Genomic DNA, 22,475 nt, shown 5'->3' on the forward strand with positions numbered 1-22,475 from the left:
CATATATTTTCCTACTGTATCAATAAAAATGATGAAGAGTTGAGCTTAAAAGACACATGTTTGTTTTATTAAAAGCGTTACTACTGTTTTTGAAGGAGAGAATCCCCCACTTATTATTTACAACATAATACATTTACAGCATATCAACATATAATATCCTGCCTTTACTGACCCCACGCAGCAGGGGGGGCTATTGTTCCACAACGGTTACTGACACAAGGTAGTGGACAGCACAATGACTGAGAAGTCCTACTGGCAGTACAGCTCGGTCCACATGTTCATGCCTTTACAAAGCTATTGTGCTTGATAGAAGCCCTGATAGGGATTTAGAGTTTATTCAAAAGGCACTTCCTGATAATATGTATTCCAAAGTTGGTCTTTTGCTGAGATCAATTGCTTTAAAACACTGGTAGTTATGAGCCTTCTACAAGATTGTTGTTCCATAAAAACATGTCATATCCTGTATTCTGGCCACAGAAGTGACACATGACAGGTTGTCGTGCATGGCAGGAATGACATGTTTCAACTTGTGTGTGCATGTGACACAAGGCGTTTACAGGAGAACCCAACCCTTTTGTTTTCAGGCTGCAGGTCTGATATCTGGTTGAGCAATGACTAGAAAGACTGGCATTTCAAATGTGCAGAGCCACATGCTCGCAGGAGGTAAACTCTACAGCTGTGATGCTGTCAGCTGCTGTTATGTAATGCAAGTCATTCACATCGTTTTCATAGTCAGTGTCGGTAGTAAATTATTTCTGTCAAGCTCCCAGCCGCACACTCACTCACTCACTCCAGTCATATAAATAAGGCTATGATTAAAGGTCTGTCGTGATCTCCTCTTATCTTTTATTTCCTGGTTCTCGAATCAAGAGTTCTTGGTCCTTTTTAAAGAATCATTTCCTGTAAACGTCTGATCTCAGTGAATGGTGCTGGCCTTGCTGCTGGAGACCATGCTGGCGGCCTGCATCACTCGGTAGCGCTCGCGGAGGTTTCGCCGCCTCACATGCTCGTTGGTGATCTCGATGACGTTTCCGATGGGGAACCAGCCCTTCTGACCGTCAGACAGGCGGATGCCTTCATACAGGCCTGCGAGAGAGGAGAAAAGGGGTGGGGGGTGGGGTAGAACAAACAAGGGGAAGATTGGAGGTTTCTGTCATGCAAGAGAGTCAAAACAAATCAATGAACTGCTAAGGTGAGAGGATTGAGGAGTTACGGGGATCAGGGTGTATAAACAAGCAGAGTAACAGGAGGAGGCATGTTAATAACACAAGGTCGAGTCAGCAGGTTCCACCTTTTGGAAAAGTAGGTTCCCACATTTGAAACACAAAGGTCAAATATAGACCAAAAGACGACAGATTAGTTTGACGCAAGCACAGATTTCATATCACTTTTAAGTTTGAGGTGCGTGGTTGTGTTCTGTAAAAGAGGAAATGCTTACAATCCTGTTTGATATCATATCTTTTGGGTCACAAGCAGTGTTGGGCAAGTTACTTTTAAAAAGTAACTAGTAATAGTTATAGCTCTCAAAAAAGTCACTAGTTACTTTATTAGTTACTAAATTATAAAAGTAACTAGCAACAAGTTACTTTACTTTAAAAACACAAGTTTTTGTGTTGTTCTGTAGCACAGTAAGAGAAAAGACAACTCCCCATCATTGTAGCAATTATCATTATGAAATGTAGTGGAACAATAAAACACAAAAGATATGTTTAGGCACTTGTAGTGCAATATGAAATAAAAACAACTACACTCTTTTGGCAGTGTACACATTAACAACAACTACACTATTTTGGCAGTAACAATTAAATAAATAATAAACTGTCAGACTGACACTGAAGACAAACAAACTATTTTCAGCCTCACAAAAACAAACTAACAGTGAAGTAATTTACCTCACATCTGGCCATTTAGCATAAACAAAATCAATAATGGTGGATAAACTTAAGAAGAGGTGCTCTCAGCCTTCCCCACAAATTGAAAATAGTGGTTATATCTCCAAACTGCTCTCGCTGATACTTGCATCTGCCATTGTGTGTGTGTGTGCTGGTGGTGGGCGTTGCCGTGTATGTGTGTGTGTTGGCAAGTGTTTGTGTGTCTGTGTATTTTCCCCATAAGGCAAGACCCACCTAACTCTGTCTCTGATTGGCTTACCCTGAAATGTTACCCCGCGTTAACCAATCATCACTCCTCTGTGGTCACTTTCACTTTTCCATGGTACTGTGAGAGCACTGTATTCGCCTGTAAGTTACATCCGCAGGGAGATTCGGTTCAGTTGGATCACATAATGTAACGCAGTAACGCACCCATTTAAATCACAGTAACTATAACGGCGTTACTGAATGGGAATAGGTAACTAGTAACGCTATTAGTTACCGCAAAAGGTAGTTGCGTTACAGTAACGCGTTAGTTTGTAACGCGTTAGTCCCAACACTGGTCACAAGAGCCTTTACTGGAGAGGTGGAGTTGGATTTGAACCCAGTTCCTCCGTACTGAGCCGCTGTTTACGGGCTGCCAGCTCTACCAAGTGAGCTTTATGACGGCCCATCTCACACTTTTTTTTTATATTAAACCAAATGAACAACTCCTAGTTTGGGTTTCCATCCATGTTCTTACCCTCGTTGGTCTTCCGGATGACGTTGATGATCTCAGTGGGCTCCAGGGTGAGCTCGTCTGCCTGCTGGGCGACGTACTGCTCCACACACTGCACCTGGGGACAATCTGACACACACACACACACACATCACAATGAGTATGGGGAACACGCACAACCACATACTGTACATTCACTTTGTGTGTGTTCTCACCCCAGTCCTCATAAATCACTTCATCTTCATCTCTGTCTGGGTTGGTGGGGTTGGGGAAAGCTGCCATCCACCTGTGCATGTCTGACCTGGAATAAATAAACAATGTTGGATTAAGATGCCGCCTGAAAGTAAATTGAGGCTGTTCACATGTTGGTGAGTGACAAAGAGCTACTCACTGCGAGGGGGCTTTGAGGAGCCGCTCCATCATGCGCCCCTGGTGGTTCTCCAGCAGGGTGAGGTTGAAGCAGTGCTCCAGGGGGCCGCTGCTGCCCCCCCCACCTTCATCTGCTGCCTGCACCTGCACCAGAGAGCGGTGGGCGTGGTCGAGAACCACAAAGCGCTCCGTACTGTGGAAGAAAAGAAGGGTGAGTTTTTGGCAAAATATTAGCTGAGCCTACCCTTCAGGAAATATACATATGCAGAGGTAAAGGCATTTAGGGCGTTTTATTTGAATTTGATATTGCCATCATTTGTTCTGTCTGTGGCGACAATTAGCATGTTAGTAATGTAATCCTCTCTTCCTCTTAGATCTCTTCAAACACTATTTCCAGCCACATTTGAGGAAGTTTGGAGTCATTTCACTTGTTATGACACACTGTTAAAGAGTCCGGATTGCTTTTGCGGTCAGCGGTCACATTCTCCCGATGTTTAAAGTAGCATTACGAAAGCTTTTGTTCTCATGAATGCCACACCAGGTTAATGACGAACCATAGGGTATGATGTTGAATTTGAAACAGCATCTTTCCTGAGGCAAATATACGAAACTTCAGTTACTGAACAACAACAAAGTAAAGTGGGGTATTGTTTTACAGAAGCTGCTGGAGCGTTTGGCTCGAGGCGTGTAGTGGTTCGCCGTTGGGTGTGACGTTGACTCAGCTGTGCTTAATAACTTACAAGCATAAGTGCATACTTAGGCATGGCAGAGTGAATTAGTGCTGTTAGTTGACACGCATTATCATATGTAGGTCAGTGTGAAGTCAAAAAGAGTTCTGCGGGAATTTGGGCCCAAAGTCTTCATGGACATACTTTGGGCGAGTACAACTTTGACATATTATGATCACACAAAAATAATTACACTTGAAATATGTGTAAAAACACCAGTATTGTGTTAATTCAAATGTATTTGAACTGTATGTGTGCAAATGACTTATGAAGAACATGCAGTCCCATATATCCAAAGACTGAATTTGTTAAGATAAGAAAAGAACATGCTATACATAGTGTTTATTTGTGTGAGGCTGTTCATTCAGATGAATGCAAACACAATTATGCTCACTGTATATTGACAATGCTAACATGAGCTAACGTGAACATCGGCATGTATCTTATGTGTACAATTTGAGTTTGGCTTGTCATTTGCATTCAAAAATATAATACAGCTGAGTCTCTTTGCTTTGTTATTTGTGTCGCAGGTATTTGATCCTGAGGCAAAAGATCACAGAACTTGATGAACTTGAACGGAATGGCGCTCGAGGCAGAAGTCATTAGGATTCATTCCCCCTGTCTGTAAAAGCTGTCAATCAAGCACAAATTAATTAAATAATGAATTGAACTTCATTTCAGAATTGAACAAAGTGTGCGACCTACCGATAGACCGAGACAAAAACATTGCAATTCAAAGATCTAGGCCACAGGCTGTGTAATAATCACTCCTTTCCTCACCCTTTCTTGGCAGCGATGATGAGCAGGTCGTTGAAGAGGAAGAGGTAGATGGGGGTGAACTTTGGCCTCATGTGGAAGAGAGTCGCTCCTTTGGACATTTCCTGCAGCTCTCCCTTCTTCTCCAAGTGTCGTGTCTGGGAGATGATTGGGACGGCCTGCAGAAAACACAAACATATAGGCTCATTTCGGGGGTTTTTCAAATGAACTAAGCACTTACTACAAAATATTGCACACACAAGTTTACCTTGAGCTTGTCAAACTCCAGCGTTTGATGGATATGGATCAACTCCTCCATCTGTCTCATCTGTCCCACCTGCGTGTTACACTCGACAATGATCTGTGTTTGAAGATGAGAGGGGGGGGAAAAGATGATCAAATAAGCACTTACTGGGTAGACTTCTTTCCACACTTACACATTTCCTCCATCAGCTGTTATTTCAAACTAGCTCTCCTTGGGAGTATCAGGTTCGTTGCTTTGACTAATGTCTCCCTGTTTGTCTCGCACCGCCTTTGCCCTCGCTGACACGTATGACTCACTCTCACCGCTCATTCAAAAGGAAATCATTCAATCAGACAATGGGCGATGTCAAATATCCAGCGGCATGCGAATGATATGGATTTGTATGCAGGCGAGGGGTGAGGAGTGAGGGTGAGGGGCCGTTTACCTTCGAGACTGAGGCCAAAGCCTTGGAAGCCGTCTGCTCCTCTGCCGTCCTCTCCTTTGTTCTCTTCAGGATGTTCTGCAACCACAAACAACAACTTTCTACTTCTGCGACGGACAAACAGGATACATTTTTTCCATCTATATGCAAAGAAGGTCAATAGGTTGAGACGAGGTGTGTGTTTGCTCATAGGTCAAGAGGCAGTGACAAGTGTGAGCGGGGAAGATTACGCTGGAATGAGGGCATTCCAGCGAGCAACGCACCGTGATGAACTCAGGATGGCTTATAGCAGGGTCAGTTATCCAGCATGTACTGTGGCATGCTGTTCAGACACTGGTGGAAAGAATGGAGAGGTTGCAAAGGCGAACTGCATTCCTGTGCCAATCACTAAACTGTGACACTGACCTGATTTAGGATACCTCCTCTACCTTAAGTCTTACATTTATACAATTATATTAGCTTAAGAATAAAGAACGGTATGGATGGATTACCGAATGTGCATTCACCTACAATCATGTTGCTTAAAGAGACCCATACCCACCAGAATGATACTCAAAATGAGTTAACATGAAACCACTCCACAGAGATCTGAACAGACTAGAAAGACACTCACACCAACTACAAAGATAAATAAAAGAACTTAAGAATGAACAAAATAATTACAAATAAAGTACAAAAAACACTACTCACTACTGTGACAATGCTTTTTAAAGTCAAGTTGTGATTTCACAGAGAGTTACGGACATGCTGTAGGCAGCAGCAAGAAACAGAGCTAGGCTAGCTAGTTTTCTTTTTCAGTTTGTAATGCTAAATTAAGCTAATCCCCTTGTTGCTGGATTAATCAAACGTCTGTACTTGCTTACAGTAAAATGTAACTAGTGTTGCTGTGACGCTGCTCACCTCAATGAGCATCTTGATGCGTGTTATTCGCTGAAAGGGAAGCAGCAAGAAAGACATGAAGGGCAGCCGCTGGCATTTAGGAGACTCCTGCAGACGAGTGATGACCGTGGCAAACTGCATGTTGTTCTTCCTGTAGACACACACAAAAGGCATTCATGCACACGGAAGAGACAGGCATTTGGTGTTGGTGATGTGTGCATAATGCTTTTCATTCCTTACAGGAGCGAGGTGTAGGTCTTGTCCTGGTAGATCTGGTTGCGGACGTAGTCGATGTAAGCTGGGAAGTTGTGCTGGGCGTGGTAGTGGATGATGTCACAGATGTCAGAGAAGACCACGTCATGGAAGATTCGGTCCTCCAGGTCCTTCAAGAACCTGCGAGTCAGACAGAAAAGGCTTTACTAAACATTTCTTATACCCTAACCAACAAAGACGATGCCCTATTCATAGCTACTACCTTTGTGTGAGGCAAGGGACCTCCTATAGTACCATGGGGAACATTTGACAAGGACACCGCCATTGTAACTATTTATATCATACACTTTTTAACTTGAATACTTCAGACCTGCTTCATAGTAATTAACACAAACACTGACCATTTAAGTAATGAAAATACCACTTTCATTTGAATTGGAATTGGGCTCAACTTTACAGCTTAAATACGTTTAAGCAATTGATTTCATATGGTCCACATCTGAACATATGCAGTTGTTAATGATAAAGAATACATGTATTATATATCACATTTTTGAGGACACTCTGGCAGAGTGGACCACTGCAGAAATCCACTTAGGAAATGACTCATTGCATTACATCCTTCCTATCGTTTGGTATCTTTGTCACAAAATGACCCTGTTGTAGTTCAACTCATAACCCTCCTTCCTATTTCCCTTTTCCCTTCTCTCCCTCCATCCTTCCTTGTGCCATAGCTCACCTCTCGCTGACCTCCCGGATCCTCAGGATGTTGGAGAAGAGGGTCTTCCTCTCTCTGATGATCATCGTCTCCTCCAGCTCCCGGCTGTCCAGGAAGTGTTCGGTCAGAACTCGCAGGGATCGGAGGTAAGAGGCCTCGGAGGTCAACACCTCGAACATACTCTGCCAGGGAGACACACACATGTCTTCAAATGATGCTCAGGAGGGTGACTTATCACATGGAAGAACAGACTGTAGGTGAAAACAATCCACTCTATGAGAACATTGGGGCGTTCTTTATAAGGATTGATGTGTTGGTGGGTTATGACACCATCATGATTTAGAGTACCCTTCCTGTACTTGAAAAAATATGTATTTCCTTAAAGAGTCCTGCCTGATGTTGGAAAGTTGACTGGAAAAGCTTTCATGAAATATAATCAATACTTGATTACAGCAGGGCAGATATAAAAAAACTTGATCCTGCATGTTCCATTCCTCTCCTCCTCATCATCATTGATCCCTCCTCAGTGCATTAGCCTCCCCCCATCTCCTCACATCACTCCCTCACCTCCTGGTACTTGCACTGCTCCGGGGTCAGCTGCTCCAGCACCCCCGCCTCCCGAACAGCTGGGAGGTCCTGCCACAGGGTGCTCTGACCCGGCGTGGGCACAGTGCTGCTCCGGGGGGGTCCGGACCCTGACCCAGTGCTGGTCCCTGACCCAGTGCTGGTCCCAGACCCAGTGCTGGTCCCTGACCCAGTGCTGGTCCCGGTCCCTGTACTGGCCCCTGGGCGACGGGCCGTCCAGTCCATGGCGTAGTCCACACTGGTTTTGCTGATGTTGCGACAAACTGTCTGCCGTCGGATCTCCTTGGTGATGACAGTGGCTCGGTACGTCTGGTACAGAGGCTCTGAGGCAAGGAAATGTTAAATACAATTATTTATAAAGCTAATTTCAACAAAAAAGGCAGTTAAAAGGGTTTCAGTGTGAACGAAACATTATCATTTCCATTCTATTTCTATGTAAATACTGTTATATTTGACTATATTTGTTATTATTTTAAATATTTTTCTAGTTCTCTATCTGTGTTTTTAATTTTTTATGTACGCACCATGAGTCAAGTCAAATTCCTCGTACGTGTCAACCTACCTGGTAATAAACCTGTTTCTGATTCTGATTCTGATAACATTACATTTAAACACACTGTCATTAAAAAGCCAAGAGTATATTAGTTAAACAAAGGAAGACAGGTATTTCAATCTAATTAAAAGTTACATTGCAGAGTTAGATATGAATAGTTTGGCTAAGATAGAATAGTCTTCAGCCTTTATCTCAAGGTGGTCAGAGTTGAACGTCACAAAGCAGTGTTCATGTTGGTGGTTAGCATAGCAACATACTGACATTGTATCCCGTCAGCTTACCATCCTGCAGGCGGGACTCCCAGCTGAACGAGGTCTCCCTCCTGAGGGACCCGCTCCTGATTGGACGCCTGAAAGAGTATGGAACGAAGAAAATAGGATTAACAAGGGAGATATGGAAATGTTCAACAAAAGAGTGACTGACAACAGTTACTGATCATTACATACACACAAGAACACCAATGTTGACTTGGAGGATAAGAATGTCTTATTGATACAAACCCAGAAATAGCCCAAACCCAACAATGGCTGCATACCAAATCACTTCCTTTGTTTTGTAGTACATACCGCAGCTGAGCTTAAAAGGTATGCGCTGTTTCGCAGTATACATGCAATTGAGACAATATACTTCGACCTAACATTGTGCCTTGAACTTTGACCCTCTGGATTATATACCTGCCGCGCAAAGGATTATGGGTCAAAAAAGCCAGAGCAGCATTCTGGCTTGTGTAATAGAAAATGCAACTGGATGCAGAAGGACTTACTGATATATTCCACTCATGCATACTTTGATAAACTAGGAACTGGGACATGCTAAGTCTGATTCTGGCATTCTAAATATTATGGTAGTTTGGGTTTTTGTAAAGCACTTTGAATTGCCTTGTGTTGAAAGGTGCTATATAAATAAACTTGCCTTGCCTTGCCTTGCCTTATTCAAAATGCAGGGCCTGTGTTACTGAGTCTCTAAATACTATGTATCTGTATAAGCTCTAAACTCAGACTATGATGGCTTTTGTTGGGATTTTTGAAATATAGAACAATATCAAATATCATCATCCTTATAATCTAAAAAGAATGGAAGTGAGTTGAAATGTGAGGGTGATAACTCACGGTTCTTCTGCTGTCTCGCCTTCATTCCCCCCGTTCTGCTCTTCTTCTGAAAAGACAAAACACTACTGTCAACAACTTGTGAACCATTCATAGCTCCTCTCAGGCCACGATAATAAAGTCAGCTCGGTGCAAACCTTTTCTCTGTGTGAGGGACTGCATGGAGGCACTGCTGAGCCTCCTGGGGTCTGTCTTTGGCGGCGGAGGGGGGGGTCTGCAAGGGCTGAGTGGAGGAGTGAGGGCTCTCTGGGGGCTCAGGCCGCTGGAGACAGAGCCGCAGGGGGACGCGGGCCGCAGGTTGCGCCACTCCTCCAGGGTGGGCTGCGGGAGAGGGATCCCTGCTCTGTGTACGGGCGTGAGGCTGCGACCATCGGGGTGAACAGGCATCCTGGGTGGGACGGCAGGGGCCTCCTCGTCCGGGCTGGAGAGGGGTTCAGTGCCCGTCAGAAACTCGGACGTGGGGTCTGAGGAGCTGTAGGGCAGTTTGTTCCGGCGGGCTGGTTTGCGCACTTTTATAAGAGGAATATCCAGCTCCTTACACACAGTCTTTTTAGGGACGCGGTCGACCATGGGAAGGGTGGCCTCGTAAATATTCTCCTCCTCGTTCTGGGTGGGCTGGACCTGTGGGGACTGGGACCGCTTTGGGGGGACAGGGGGGGACTCGGAGCGGATGGCGGCCAGAGAAGTGAGAACACAGTGAGGGCCGGGGTCCGAGCGCCTCCTGTTGCCATCGGAGATTAAAACGTCCAAACACTGGTGGAACTTCGCCTTGTCCTGCTTGGACACCTCGCCCTCATCGATCACCGACATCCTGTCCACCTCGTCCCCCGCCTCGCTCTCCCCTTCCCCCACCCTCTCCACCTCTTCATCCTCCTCCCAGTAGTCATCATCCTCCTCCTCCTCCTGCTGCTGCTCTTCCACATCAGTCTCTTCATCGTCTCCCCCCTCCTCTTCCTCCTCATCCACGGGCACCCATATGAGTTTCATGCCGGGCCACTGCCGGTGACACACACAGCTGCAGCCCGACTCACAGCTGGGACTGAGAGGGGTGTGAGGACTAAGCTCCGCCTCCACCTCACCCCCTCCCACCATCTGAGACTCCACCTCTTTTCCATCAGGAGCTGCATCAGAAGAAGCAACACAGTTAGTGCTTCTGTTAATGAGCTCTTTATAATGTCACTATAGGAAGAATATAGATGTATTTATACAATTAGGAAACACTTAGTAGCTGCTCTACGCCTTAAGACGCACCTGTTCCACACCGCATTCTACTGATTGTCCTTATTATTATTTTTAACCTTTGATGCTCTTCACCTATTATTTTTTTAAACTCAACTCCCTAGTTTTGTATGTATTTTTATTTTAAAATGTTTTGATTAAATATGTTTCTTAGATCACTTTTTTCCTCATCAAATTGTGAAGAACCTTGAGATGACATTGTTTTTAAAGTGTGCTATACAAATACAATTATTATTATTATTATAGGACAAATATTTTTGCATATTTCTGTTCAATGCTATTCCTTAAAAACAGCTTTTCCAATATAAATTCTGATATATTACACATATTTTATTATATGTCATATTATTTTAAGTATTTTTACATTTCTTGTGAACATTTCTTTGAATATTTTAAACGTTACAAAAGCATTTAAATTATTCTTATAAGATTCAATTTGTTGCTCCTTTTTCCCTCCTACTGTGTTTATGAATTCCCCATTAGAACCCAGAGCAGTTCCCTTGTGTAAAGCTGTGTGGCTCTGAAGCTGACTCTGAAGCTAATGGGTGTGAAGGAGCAGTTTCCTGTCCCTCCTTCCCTTCATGCGTCTCCTCAGACAGGACGGCTCTCTCTCATTAAGAGCTGTTTTCCAGCTTCACATTGCACACCCTGAACCGTCAAGTCAGCAGTTCAGCACTAGAGAAATACAGCATTTCTGCGAGTGGTTGGTTTCCTCAAATATTCATGAAGATTTGAGGAAGGTTGCATGTGTAAAACATCCAATACTGAAGAAAGGAAATGGAAGAAGTGGAGGAACGAGAGAGGGAATGGAGGAGGGAGAGTAATGGGTCAATGAGTACAGTTATGCCAACACAGATGTCTTATGATATCAGATGATGCAGGAGTATTTGTGTTCTCAGACACGCATTGCATTATTTTAAGAAACATGAAACTTTTGTAGTTGAAAAGCTGCATTAAGCTTAATTCCATCTCGATCACTTCCAAACATAGGTCACAGAGCCATAACTTTATACTGGATTAATCATGAAAGTTATTTTTCAGGGAAAACATGATCTGGATACAGCTTCTAAAATATGAGGGTTTTCCGCTTTTTCTTTATATACTGCATTTCATATGTTGGGGTTTTATGGACATTAGGGAAATCAAACAAATGCAATTTGAAGATCTAACTGTGCATGGGCTCTAATTCGAGAATAATGAACAGATAATTGTTATTTCGGTCATAAACCTCCAGTAGAAAGATAATTGGATTTTGAAGCTAATATGGATACTGATGGTAAGATGACATATCACCACAGAACCTAATGTCCTGCGCAGAGACCTCCTGTTGCTGATGGGGAACCAAAAGGAGGAAGTGAAAGCTCAGTGTGAGTAACTGGGGGTGGGTCTCACACACACTATTTCCAAGACAATACAATGAATGTATTTTCTTATAGTATTGAGTCAGGCCAAATATGGACATCATGACACAGCAACACATGTCTGGTGTTAAGGAGCTACAAACTGAGATTGAATGTCCTTGACTTTACGACTGGAGTAGAGGATAAGGACATCCTTTATGATGAAAGAAATGCCATGGTTTCTTCTATCAGTCTAAGTAAGCACAGTAACCGTCCCTTTCTGCTTTCACATTACTTAGGAGTAGCACACACACACACACACACACACTTGATCAGCTGACTGGCAGAACCTGTTTAGGGCCGTTGGTTCAGTATTGCCACACCTGTCTGTTTAAGAGTTTACATTCAGTGCAATACCTTCACTGCGCCTATTTAACTTTAAAATAAATAAGGCACACACACACACACTCGCATGCAAAAGTCTCTAAACACACCTTCTGCTTCAACTACCATGTTTTATTCTTTCGGTTTCATCAATGAGATTGACCTTTGATCTCTAACTACACTGAGTGAGTAAAACACCGTGCACAGTGTCATCTGATCTTCATCCTGCAGATAAAAGCTGCTATGAGTATCTTTAAATGTTGCCAGGTCTGAATGTCAGCCAAAGGTGAGAGTCTGACACATTTTCTTTTCATTTTCTAGAAATCACGTGACACGCCTTCCTGATATCGAGCTGGAGGAGTGACAATGGTTTTTTTGTAATACTGCCCTTGCTTTAATCTGGGGGTATTTTATCAATTGTAATGGTCATACAATACTGAAACTTCCCTTGTGACTTCTTGTTTGGGTGGAAATCATGAGAAACTATAGTGAAACATTACAAAAGTCCAAAATAAATATAAAAAAATGGGCAGAGAGAATAATGCCGTCAGCCGACCCTACCTGATCGACCTCCTTCCACCCCGATGCTGTCCGCCTCCCCCTCAATCTCGCTCTGCCTCTTGAAGGTGCGGCTCCTCTTCACAGGCAGCGGGGGGGCCTTCTCCCCCCCGAGCTGAAGCTGCAGACCGGCTCGGTTCGGTTTGGGCTTCACCGTAGGCGGCCTCTTGAAGCGCTTATGGGCCTTTGGTTTTGCAGCACCATTGGTGGGTTGTTCCTCTGCTTCAGTTGAATAATTTTTACTAAACTTGCTCACGATGCTCTTCACCTTCCCCCCTGAAAGCCTCAAGATGCTGCCCCTCTCCCCCAGAGGAGGGGAGGTGCATTGTGGGGAGGGTTTCGGAGGGATGTACGGTCGCGGTTTGGCCTCAGGTTTGAGGGGTGATGGCGACGTGGCCCGCCGGGATGTGTCCTGAACAGACATGGTAGCTAGCTAGTCTTCTCTCACGGTGTTTGAACTCCCAGCGCTGACCAATCAGAGGTCAGGCTTTCACGGCAAAGGTCAATGTGAGCATGACATCACCACCTGAAGAGTAAAGAAAAAGGAAGTTAAAACAAGCTTTTCTACTGTAAATAAATAAACAGTAAATAGTAAATACATACAAAAACAGGAGACGTATATAGATATATAGAGTATCTATAGAATAAACAATGTCACATTTAATAATCAAGTAAAAAATTCACTATAACAAACTAATACAACTCAAATACAAACAGAGGGTGCTTCAAGTGTTCAAAGTCGTTTTTTGAAAGTTATTGTTGTTAGCGGGAATAATGATTAAGAATACAGCTAACAAGGAATGGAGAGAAACAGACATGTTTTAAACTGGGGATGTAGTGATTACATGTGAGCGCATTCAACTTCTAAGTTAGTCGTTATTATCTTTTTAGGCCTGTGATTACTTAAAAAAGGCCATATCTAATTATCGTTTACTGAAGTTGAAATAAACATTTACACAACGCAATAAACACTACATATTTCAGTGTTTGTATTATAGTGTAATCCTTCAATTAGACTTCGAGCTCTATTCTTCCAATCCCCCCACTGTAAGGCCTCAGAGGGAAATGAACGTTGCACTGCAAGGAGTCCAATCCCTTCACATTCTCACAAAGAACACGAGAGATGTCTGTTTACAAGGTGACGCAGTGGAGTGAAATCCAGTTAGAGATAATTGATGTTTCCATTGTAAAGTTGCCAAACATCTTAAATTGTTAATTATTAATGAATCAAAGCAGAAAAGCATGACTCTCTTTATTCATTTAGTGCTTAATGGCTGGAATGCTATCAGAGAAGGGAAGCCGAGCAAAGAGGTTTCGATTTCAGAGCCGTCATCCTTTGGAAACTATTTTCAAATGTAATATTATTACAGCTTGAACCTCAGCGTATAAAAGACACATTGAAGAATCTAGAAGCCAATTGTTCTCTGGTTTGCTGATCATTCATGTGTAACACCTGGGTAGCGAGACAACATTTTGAACGGCATACTTTAATCGATGACACACTGACTGTTGTAATTAAATTAATAGTTAACCACTGTTTCAATACAAATCGTATTTTACGATCACTCCACCCTGTCCACTGCTGCCCTAAACAGGTTGAAAAGCCTCCATTGTTCTTCACATAGAAGTCCATGTTTTCATAAAAAAAGCTACCCTAAGTGTGTTCGGTGTTTTTACTTTTATGCTAGAAAACCATTAATCATTAAATATGTACACACATGACACTCGAGACCGCAGTAAATCCACACTGATTCAGTCTTTAAATATTCACTGAGAAACGTCCTTATTTAAAAGACTAGTCAAATGAAGCAGTCAAATGAGACTGAATTTGTTTATTTTTATAAACACTTGGGCTGTGGTGACCAAATGGCCATGCTGCAGATTCTCATCGTGTTTCTGATGTGTGTGCAACAGCTGATGCCCTACCGAACCAAAGGAGGGTCTCTCATGTTATGAGTCATGCAGAGGAAGACATCTCTGCACTACTTTGTGTGACTCTTTCAAACATGAATATTGCATGTAGCTACATGTTTTAGGGATTACACACGCCTCATTTAAAGGCTGCAACTTCAAAACAGCTCTAATTGAGGATAAAAGTAGTGACTCAGTTTCGGATACATTGATCAATCATTTAGCAAGTGTTACAAAATAAAGAGACCAATAAGCAACTGGCAGTTATATCGTATTAACCCCAAGTCATCATATGTCAACTAGCAGCATTTCTCTATGGATGTTCATGTTGGTTGGTCCACTTGACCACTCCAGGCTGAAATATCTCAATAACTATCCGCATAAACAAATGCTGAAACAATTACTTAAATTAAAAATGAATCTCAAAAAGGATTTTGTGAAATTAAAGTTACTTGTTGCACGTCTCAAATATAAGAACAGTTAGCTTTTCGTGGAAATGTACAATCTTGGGGTTTTGACAGTCTGATGGAGAAGAACAATACATTATGATTTTGGAAAATGTAATGGCTGATTCATTGATAAGGAAAATAACTCCTGGTTGCAGTGCCATTTAGTCTGTGTTTTTGGAGCTTGAACTGACCTGCAGACATATGAGATCTCACACTGAAGCAAATGGACACTTTACTGATATTTTGTATCAATCACTAAAAACGTGATTGTGTAAAAGCCACACTTTGCCTGGGATTAGATGAGTGGGTAACATGACTTCACAAGAAGAAGAGACGGTAAGCGGTTTTCAGATTTCCTCCCATCCTGCTAAGAATATGCCTTGACTCAAAGTAAAAAAAAATCTTTATCAAAGGTTTTTTTTTAATCATTTTTTACATTTATTTTTAAATGTATCTCTTGCAGGTCACCCACCATTACGCAAGAGCAATTCAGTGGAGTGTTCTCTCACTTGGTAAAAGATTACAGTGTGTTTTCCATCGGATGTAGGCGCCAGTGATTTTATATAATGTAGTGACCAGGCAACACCTTTGGGAAATTAAACAGGCATGGTGTCTGATACCAGCAGGTAAACAAAAGCGTCGCAGGCAGCAATCTATCTCTGAGCTCCTTTCCACACAAAGTCAAACACACGTTATTGAGAAAGCGCACCGGCTAGTCGGACCAGTTTCTTTGGGACGTGAATGCTGCACAGTCAGTGAGCTTATAATAAAAAGACAGACAGGGTTTCATGTTTCAGTCTGTCAAAGAAAAATGTTTCTGGGTAGACAAACAACAATGCACTAGATAATTACAAATTCAGAGAGCAGAAATGAATGGCATTAAAACGCCAGGAGGTTAATTATAAAAACTACGCCCTTTTGCACTATTTTCATCTTTGTCTTCAAGTTATTGCTTTTTGAGTACTTTATAATCAATACTTTGGGAAACATGACATCACCACAGCAATGTTTGTATTTATGGGTGTGTGTAAGTCTTACCAGGTTTCAGTTTTAGCCCTCTGGTTATTATCATTGTCCACTGGGTGACATAGAAACCTCAAATAGGAGGGTGTGTACACTCACAAAGCACTCTTCTACACAGTGGCGATAACACATTCTGATTGTGTGTCAATGCACTTGTAGACCAAGTGAGACGCTAGACCTGAGGTAACAATTCCCCCATGACTTTCTTTCCAAAAGCCCCAAATTCTCTTCTCTTTTGTCTCCGTTTAATCTATTGACCTGGTTAGTTCAATAGCAACATCTTTTAGTTTACTGGACCCTACACACACTCAGGCTGGGTCAGTGGGCCAGTCATTCATTCCAGAGTGTGTTTGTCCTGGTAAGTCCAAAGAAAAAAATCAAATATGGTGTGATCCCTTAAATCACACCAGCTTGAGAACAATCCTTAAGTGCTTAAAGGGGTCGACCATTTACACAATGCTCTTGAGTGACTGAGTGTGTGCGTGTGCGTGTGCGTGTGCGTGTGTGTGTGTGTGTGTGTGTGCAGTAAGCCATCTGGACACTAATGGGTCAGTGTGTGTGTATGTGTGTATGTGTGTATGTGTGTATGTATGTGTATGTGTATGTGTATGTGTGTGTGTGTGTATGTGTGTGTGTGTGTATACAAACCAGGTAGGGGGGCTTCAAGAGAGCTACCATTACAATACATGTGAAGTGCTCCACGTTGGACAGGAAGAGGGGACGGAAAGGGTGTGTCGGTTTGGAAAACACACACTCATACACACACACACACACAGGAGTGGGTTTACAGGAAAGAGGAATAAACACACAGTTGGTTTAGTGACATAAGCAGAAAAAGAAAAACACACCTATGGATTTGCAAATGTAGATATAATGTTTAGGTCCTATTTGATTGTGATTAGGGATGCTCCGATCGATCGGCCGCCGATCGATATCGGCCGATACTTACTCTCTGCCGATCGATCGGTGCTCTCTAAAAATGCCGATCGCGAGAGCCGATCGCATGACGTAAAATACATGACACTATTCTCTGTGCGCGGCAAAACAAGCTCGCGAAAATGGCTTCACCGGTCTGGCAGTATTTTAAGGTGTCCGAAAATGACAATAAAATAGCGGTATGCAACTTGTGTGAAGCAGAAATCCTGCAGCTCCACCCGCTGTGACGGACCGGTGAGCGGAGCAGAACACACATTAAGAGTTAGACCTAACACACTTAGCTATTTTATCTACCTCTGGAACAAGCTAAACTAGTTATACATATGTTTATTCTTCACTGTCGGGTCACTCATTACTGGATCAGTGAGCTGCATGAGATACTGACAGGCTGTCAGGAGAGAGAGCAGGCCCGGTTCTACGGGGGTGCATAAGGGTGCATTGCACCCTCAGTTGAAGAAGAAGAATATAGTTGAAATAAAATAAATTGTAATTGTGGTTAAATAACATTGTCTGCTGCATTTATTTGGTCAATTTAAACGGTAAGTAACGTTATTATGTCAGGTGCGCGTGACCTGTGCCCCTGCGCGTTCGTCATTTGCAAGGTGCTTACACAGCAGTCAATGATGGACATCAGAAAATGGTTAAAACAACCAGCCCTTATCGCCAGCAGTAACACTGCATCTACTGCAGGTAATAACAGTTCAGATCATGGGGACATTACGTTACCCGCGGCCACTGTCGTGGACACTAACGTCCTCCCGCCCGACTCGCCGGCTTTGCCCGCCTCGCCCAAGGAGGCGGAGCAGCCGCAGCCGTCTTCTTTGCCCCAAACACCGCCACCCCTCGGCGGCCCGCAAGTGCCAGAGGACCTCGGCAAAACAGAGCCTGCCCAGGTATATTTAGTAACCAACTCGCCTGTACAGTGGGGTAAGGCACTCATTTTACAGCTCATGGTTTCAAAACAGAGATTGGCTGGAATATTCCTGTAAAAAAGATGCCATCTTCTGCTATGCATGTAGACATTTCGGTCTTAAAAGGGGAGTGATTTGTAAAATATCCGTAAAGAAAAAGTAAATCTGTTTACAGTTCTGTTTCATATGGGTGTTGAGCGATGTATCCATAGATCTCTTAATTTTGCTCTCTCTTACCCCTTTCACACCAACGGTGTTTCAGGGCCGGTTCGGTGCTGGTGCTTGAAAAGCACCGGGTTTTCCTGTTCACACCGCAGCGGAGCAGCGTCATAGCTCCGGAATCCGGTTCGTTTCGAGCACCAAAAAGTTGTCCGTCTAGAAGCAAGAACCGCATACGTCACGCTTACGTCGGAGGGGGGCGAGATTAACCTGAGCTAACACTTAAGGCGAGTACGGCAAAATACAAGTTGTAACAAGCAGTAGTGCTGAGCAAAGTGACTAGAACGCAACCACACACTTGTTAAAAAAAACACACTTTATAAAGTCAGGCAACACTAACCAGGCTTCGTGTGATTCTGTTTACTTTGACCATCCGTTCGCTGTTATTGATCATTGTGGAGAGCAGGCAGACGTTTTGTTTGTTATTATAGCAGCTATCGGATGGAATCAATACATGGGCTGCACAGGTTGTCATGTCCGACTATCACAAGTAGAATCATAATGAAAAATACGTCGGTAAAAAGTGCCTGTAGAAAACTGCTTAGCAAGTAGTCAGTTTAGCTTCGGTTGCTATGCTAACATCACCCATGTTATACCAGAGAAACTTTCATAACAGCGTTGTGATGCCAAACAGCGTCAATTCAGACTGACACCAAACAGCGTCAATTCAGACTGACACACATTCACTTAAGGGGAACTGGGGATATGTATCAGCTGCTTGTGTGACAGTCAGACAGTGAATACTTTAGAGCCGTGTGAGCTAACCCGGAGCTAACGGGAGAATACACTCCCGTTGAAGAGCAGCCGGCCAGCACTGCAGCGGTCGGTAAATGCCGCTGAAACACATTAATAAACAATGAACCACGGCACTCTGGAGAAAAGTACAAGGTTGGAGAAGTCGTTATTTAATTTAATCTGGCTTCGTATGATTAAAAGCAACGCAGTCCCCGGCCCGTTGTTGTGAGGTGAGCTCCGGCGTTGGGGAGAAACTCAGCGACGTAAACTGTGACGTCATGACGCAGCAGCGGCAGCACCAGTCGGGCTCTGAGCGGTGTGAAAAGAGCCGGCGCTAAACCGAAGAACCGGTTCTGAACCAGAAAAGCTCTAGCACGGAGCTTGAACCGGAGTTGCGTTGGTGTGAAAGGGGCAAAAGTGCACCAGATTGATGCTTTTAACTTTAATATTTAAAAAAAAATCTTCCCGGGGAAGCATGCCCCCGGACCCCCCTAGAGGAGGTGAGGACCCCCTTAGAGGGTGTTGGGTCCACTCCCCACTTATAAAAATAGCACTTTACCACTGCACCCTCTCTAATCTCAGATGCACCCTGAGTCATTTTGTTCTGGAACCGGGCCTGAGAGAGAGAGAGAGGGAGAGAGGAAAAGAGAGAGCTTCCGCTCATTTCTCCCGTGTTATTATCCAAAGTTAATGTAAACTTGAATAATGTACTTCATTTGAATGCAATAATGATGTTGGTTGTTGTTTGTGGAAGCGCCAGTGAATGAGCCCCATTAACTGAGTTTTAAACATCACTTTAAATGGAAGATCCTCATAGGCCCCGCCCACTCGATCGGATCGGCGATCGGTATCGGCCGATACTGATTCCGGCAATCGGCCCCAAAATTGGCGATCGGAGCATCCCTAATTGTGATTTAAGGATATATCACATCTGGAGCTGCCAATGGTGGTCAACCCTATTTGATGATACTAACGAAACACAAAATCAACACAAAAAAACGCAAAGACGAATTAAGTGTCAATGGCGGGCTATTCATAACATTTTAAAGTGTGCATTTAACGTAATTATTTGTAGCCTATGCCTAAATCGCGTATTATATGGCGTAGAGTAGTATCGTCACCTACCTAGTACAAGATTGGGAAATATGTCGAAATATTAAACAACAGGATATTCTAAATAAATACCACAAAGCTTAAACAATTACCTTTCAGTATGACAACGTCACTCTCATCTTTAAAACAAGTATTACATCGGTTTTTCTTATGGGAACAGGTGCTTCCAGATTCATCCGTAAACGCCTACCAAACCGCACCTGTTTAACTATCAGTAATACTGCCATTTTAATTCAAATATGGAATAAAACTCACCAGTGTTATTCAGCCATGTCTGACTGTTACTCTTCTGTTATTCGCCTCTAGTGTTGGCAGTCCAACATGGATAGATTTGGAAAGAAAAAAAGCTTTACGTTAAAATCGGTCCGGTGCACAGCTACGTTACTTTAAACGTAAGTCGTCCCGCGGCGAAAAGTATAGTTAGTTAAAAAATATATATCCACAAAGTAAAAGCAACCCGGTTGAGTTTCTTATTGTTTTTCTGACAGGCTTGTTGTCTGAGCACCCATCATCCCCCTGTTGTTGTCTCCTTTGTTAGCAGCAGCATGTATGTATGAGAGGAGAGGACGGGAGGTAGAGAGCAGCGACCCCCCTGAGGACTGAAGCCTCCAAGTTACCCATGGTAATGCTTACTGGTTCCGGTGAGGGATTTCAAAATAAAATATTTAAAATCCGCCCATTTCCAAATGTAGGTTATGATGGTTCCCCTTTGTGAAAATAGGTGATCAAATGGATATTAGTGTATTAGTATTTTAACAATTGATGATTGGGTGGGATAATAATGGCTAGATGTACTCCATACATGTTTTCTCCTGAAGTACACCATGTTAAGCAAGCCTGTGTGTGTTAGGTTATAGCATATTGTTTTACAAATGTGTGCATCTTTTATGTTTCTTAAATGGTGTTCTGGTCAATTCTGTGAGTGTCTACATGGTTGCATGACAAATTACCCCTCAAAGAAAATGAGATACAAAAAGTAGAGCTGAATAAAACAGCACACTGTTTTCATTCAGAAAACTAAATCAAAGAATAATTAATTACATCCCCATATGTTTGCATAAACTACACAATTCATCGAAATCATTACAATTTGTGTTTCATTAAATCAAATATTAATGTACTTCTTTATGGTAATGCTTTATTTTTTTGTTTAATTTGAGTTTACTCTTATTTTGAAAGTCAAAATGTGACAAATCGGAAACTTCCTGTGTGTGCATCTTCGGTCCTTCCATCTACTTACGTCCGAGAACTATAATACAAATACAAATATTTGTTGTTTTTTGTTGGTATCGTAAACAAATATGTTGTAACTGACGGTAAAATCCGTGATTAAAAAAAAAAAACTGAGAACAAGTTTCTGTTTAAGTGTCTGAGATATCAAACAGGCACTCATTAACTAACACTCACATTTTTACGACCTACAGAATTACTTTATATTGTTGCGTACAATATAAAACCATGTCAGATTACAGGTGTACAGAAGGCTGTACTTGGCTACTGTATCTGGCCCTCCCTTAACTATTGTATTTTACTTTTGTATAATACTTCCACCTAGTGTCTTAGAGTGGAACAGACATGAAGTTTCCATTAAACTGGATTCCTTAGATATTAAATGTATATTTTAATAGCTCTGCAAATCAATACCTTATGGAAGGCAATTTCTGCTAGGAAAATCTAACAATAGGTTAAAAGTAAGTCATGATCTACCTAAAAGTAATTAAGTATTATATTATCATTAAGAAGATTGAAGATTGAAGAAGATTCAACTTATTGTCATTACGTAGTACAGGTACTATGTAACAAAACGGTTTCTCTGCATTTGACCCATCCTAGTGTTAGGAGCAGTGGGTCGCCATTATGTACTGCGCCTGGGGAGCAGTGTAGGGAACGGTGCCTTGCTCAGGGACACCTCGGTAGCACTTGGTCTTTCCGGGACTTGAACTGGTTACCTTCCAGTTGCCAAGCCAAGTCCCTACCGCCACCACCGCCAAGAGTTGTTATTGTAAAATATTTGATTTAGTAATCCAAACTTTCAATTTACTATCTCATTAGTTTGACTTAATATTTTTCACTTAGATTTTAATTATGACGTCAAATGTATCATACATTTGACGTCATAATTAAAATCTTGATCTTATATTTTATTATTTTAAGTAGACTAGCTAAACCTTTTAACTCAGTCTCATAACTCAACTTAATTACTAAAAATGTCATTAAAAAAGGCCACATTTGTAATTGAATAGGTGATGATTTAAATGTATCAATCAAAGACTAAACTTTTATCTCATGATTTCGGCTTTTTAGGTCTTTGGGTGATTAATTATCTCAACATTTACTTAGTAACTAAAACTATTGACTTACTATCTAGTAGTTTGAATTGACAACAAGAATATAAAGAACTTTAGAGAAAGTATGACGCTCTGACTTCCTTGAGAGCACACAGGGCATCATGAATGATAAGTAGTCCCGGTCAGA

At 42.4% G+C, this 22,475-nt stretch overlaps 1 protein-coding gene across 2 annotated transcripts; it reads right to left on the bottom strand.

The window, feature by feature from the left end:
* Window positions 1-39: 39 nt before the first annotated feature.
* si:dkey-38p12.3 (rho guanine nucleotide exchange factor 15) lies at window positions 40-20,589 on the bottom strand. 2 transcript variants are annotated; one of them, XM_034136843.1, is made up of 16 exons: window positions 20,256-20,589; window positions 12,707-13,229; window positions 9,320-10,303; window positions 9,186-9,231; window positions 8,358-8,425; window positions 7,506-7,846; window positions 6,960-7,120; window positions 6,248-6,400; window positions 6,029-6,158; window positions 5,132-5,206; window positions 4,711-4,803; window positions 4,467-4,621; window positions 2,981-3,151; window positions 2,805-2,890; window positions 2,614-2,718; window positions 40-1,086 (listed from the first exon to the last, which is right to left on the bottom strand). In XM_034136843.1, the coding sequence occupies exons 2-16, from the start codon at window positions 13,125-13,127 to the stop codon at window positions 917-919; spliced, it is 3,159 nt and encodes a 1,052-aa protein (XP_033992734.1). In that variant the 5' UTR covers window positions 13,128-13,229; window positions 20,256-20,589; the 3' UTR covers window positions 40-916. The 2 variants fall into 2 exon arrangements, with proteins under 2 accessions (XP_033992734.1, XP_033992735.1); XM_034136844.1 differs by lacking the exon at window positions 20,256-20,589 and adding an exon at window positions 16,735-16,998.
* Window positions 20,590-22,475: the final 1,886 nt, after the last annotated feature.

Source organism: Trematomus bernacchii, unplaced genomic scaffold (genome assembly GCF_902827165.1).
Source record: "Trematomus bernacchii unplaced genomic scaffold, fTreBer1.1, whole genome shotgun sequence".
Classification (NCBI taxonomy): domain Eukaryota; kingdom Metazoa; phylum Chordata; class Actinopteri; order Perciformes; family Nototheniidae; genus Trematomus; species Trematomus bernacchii.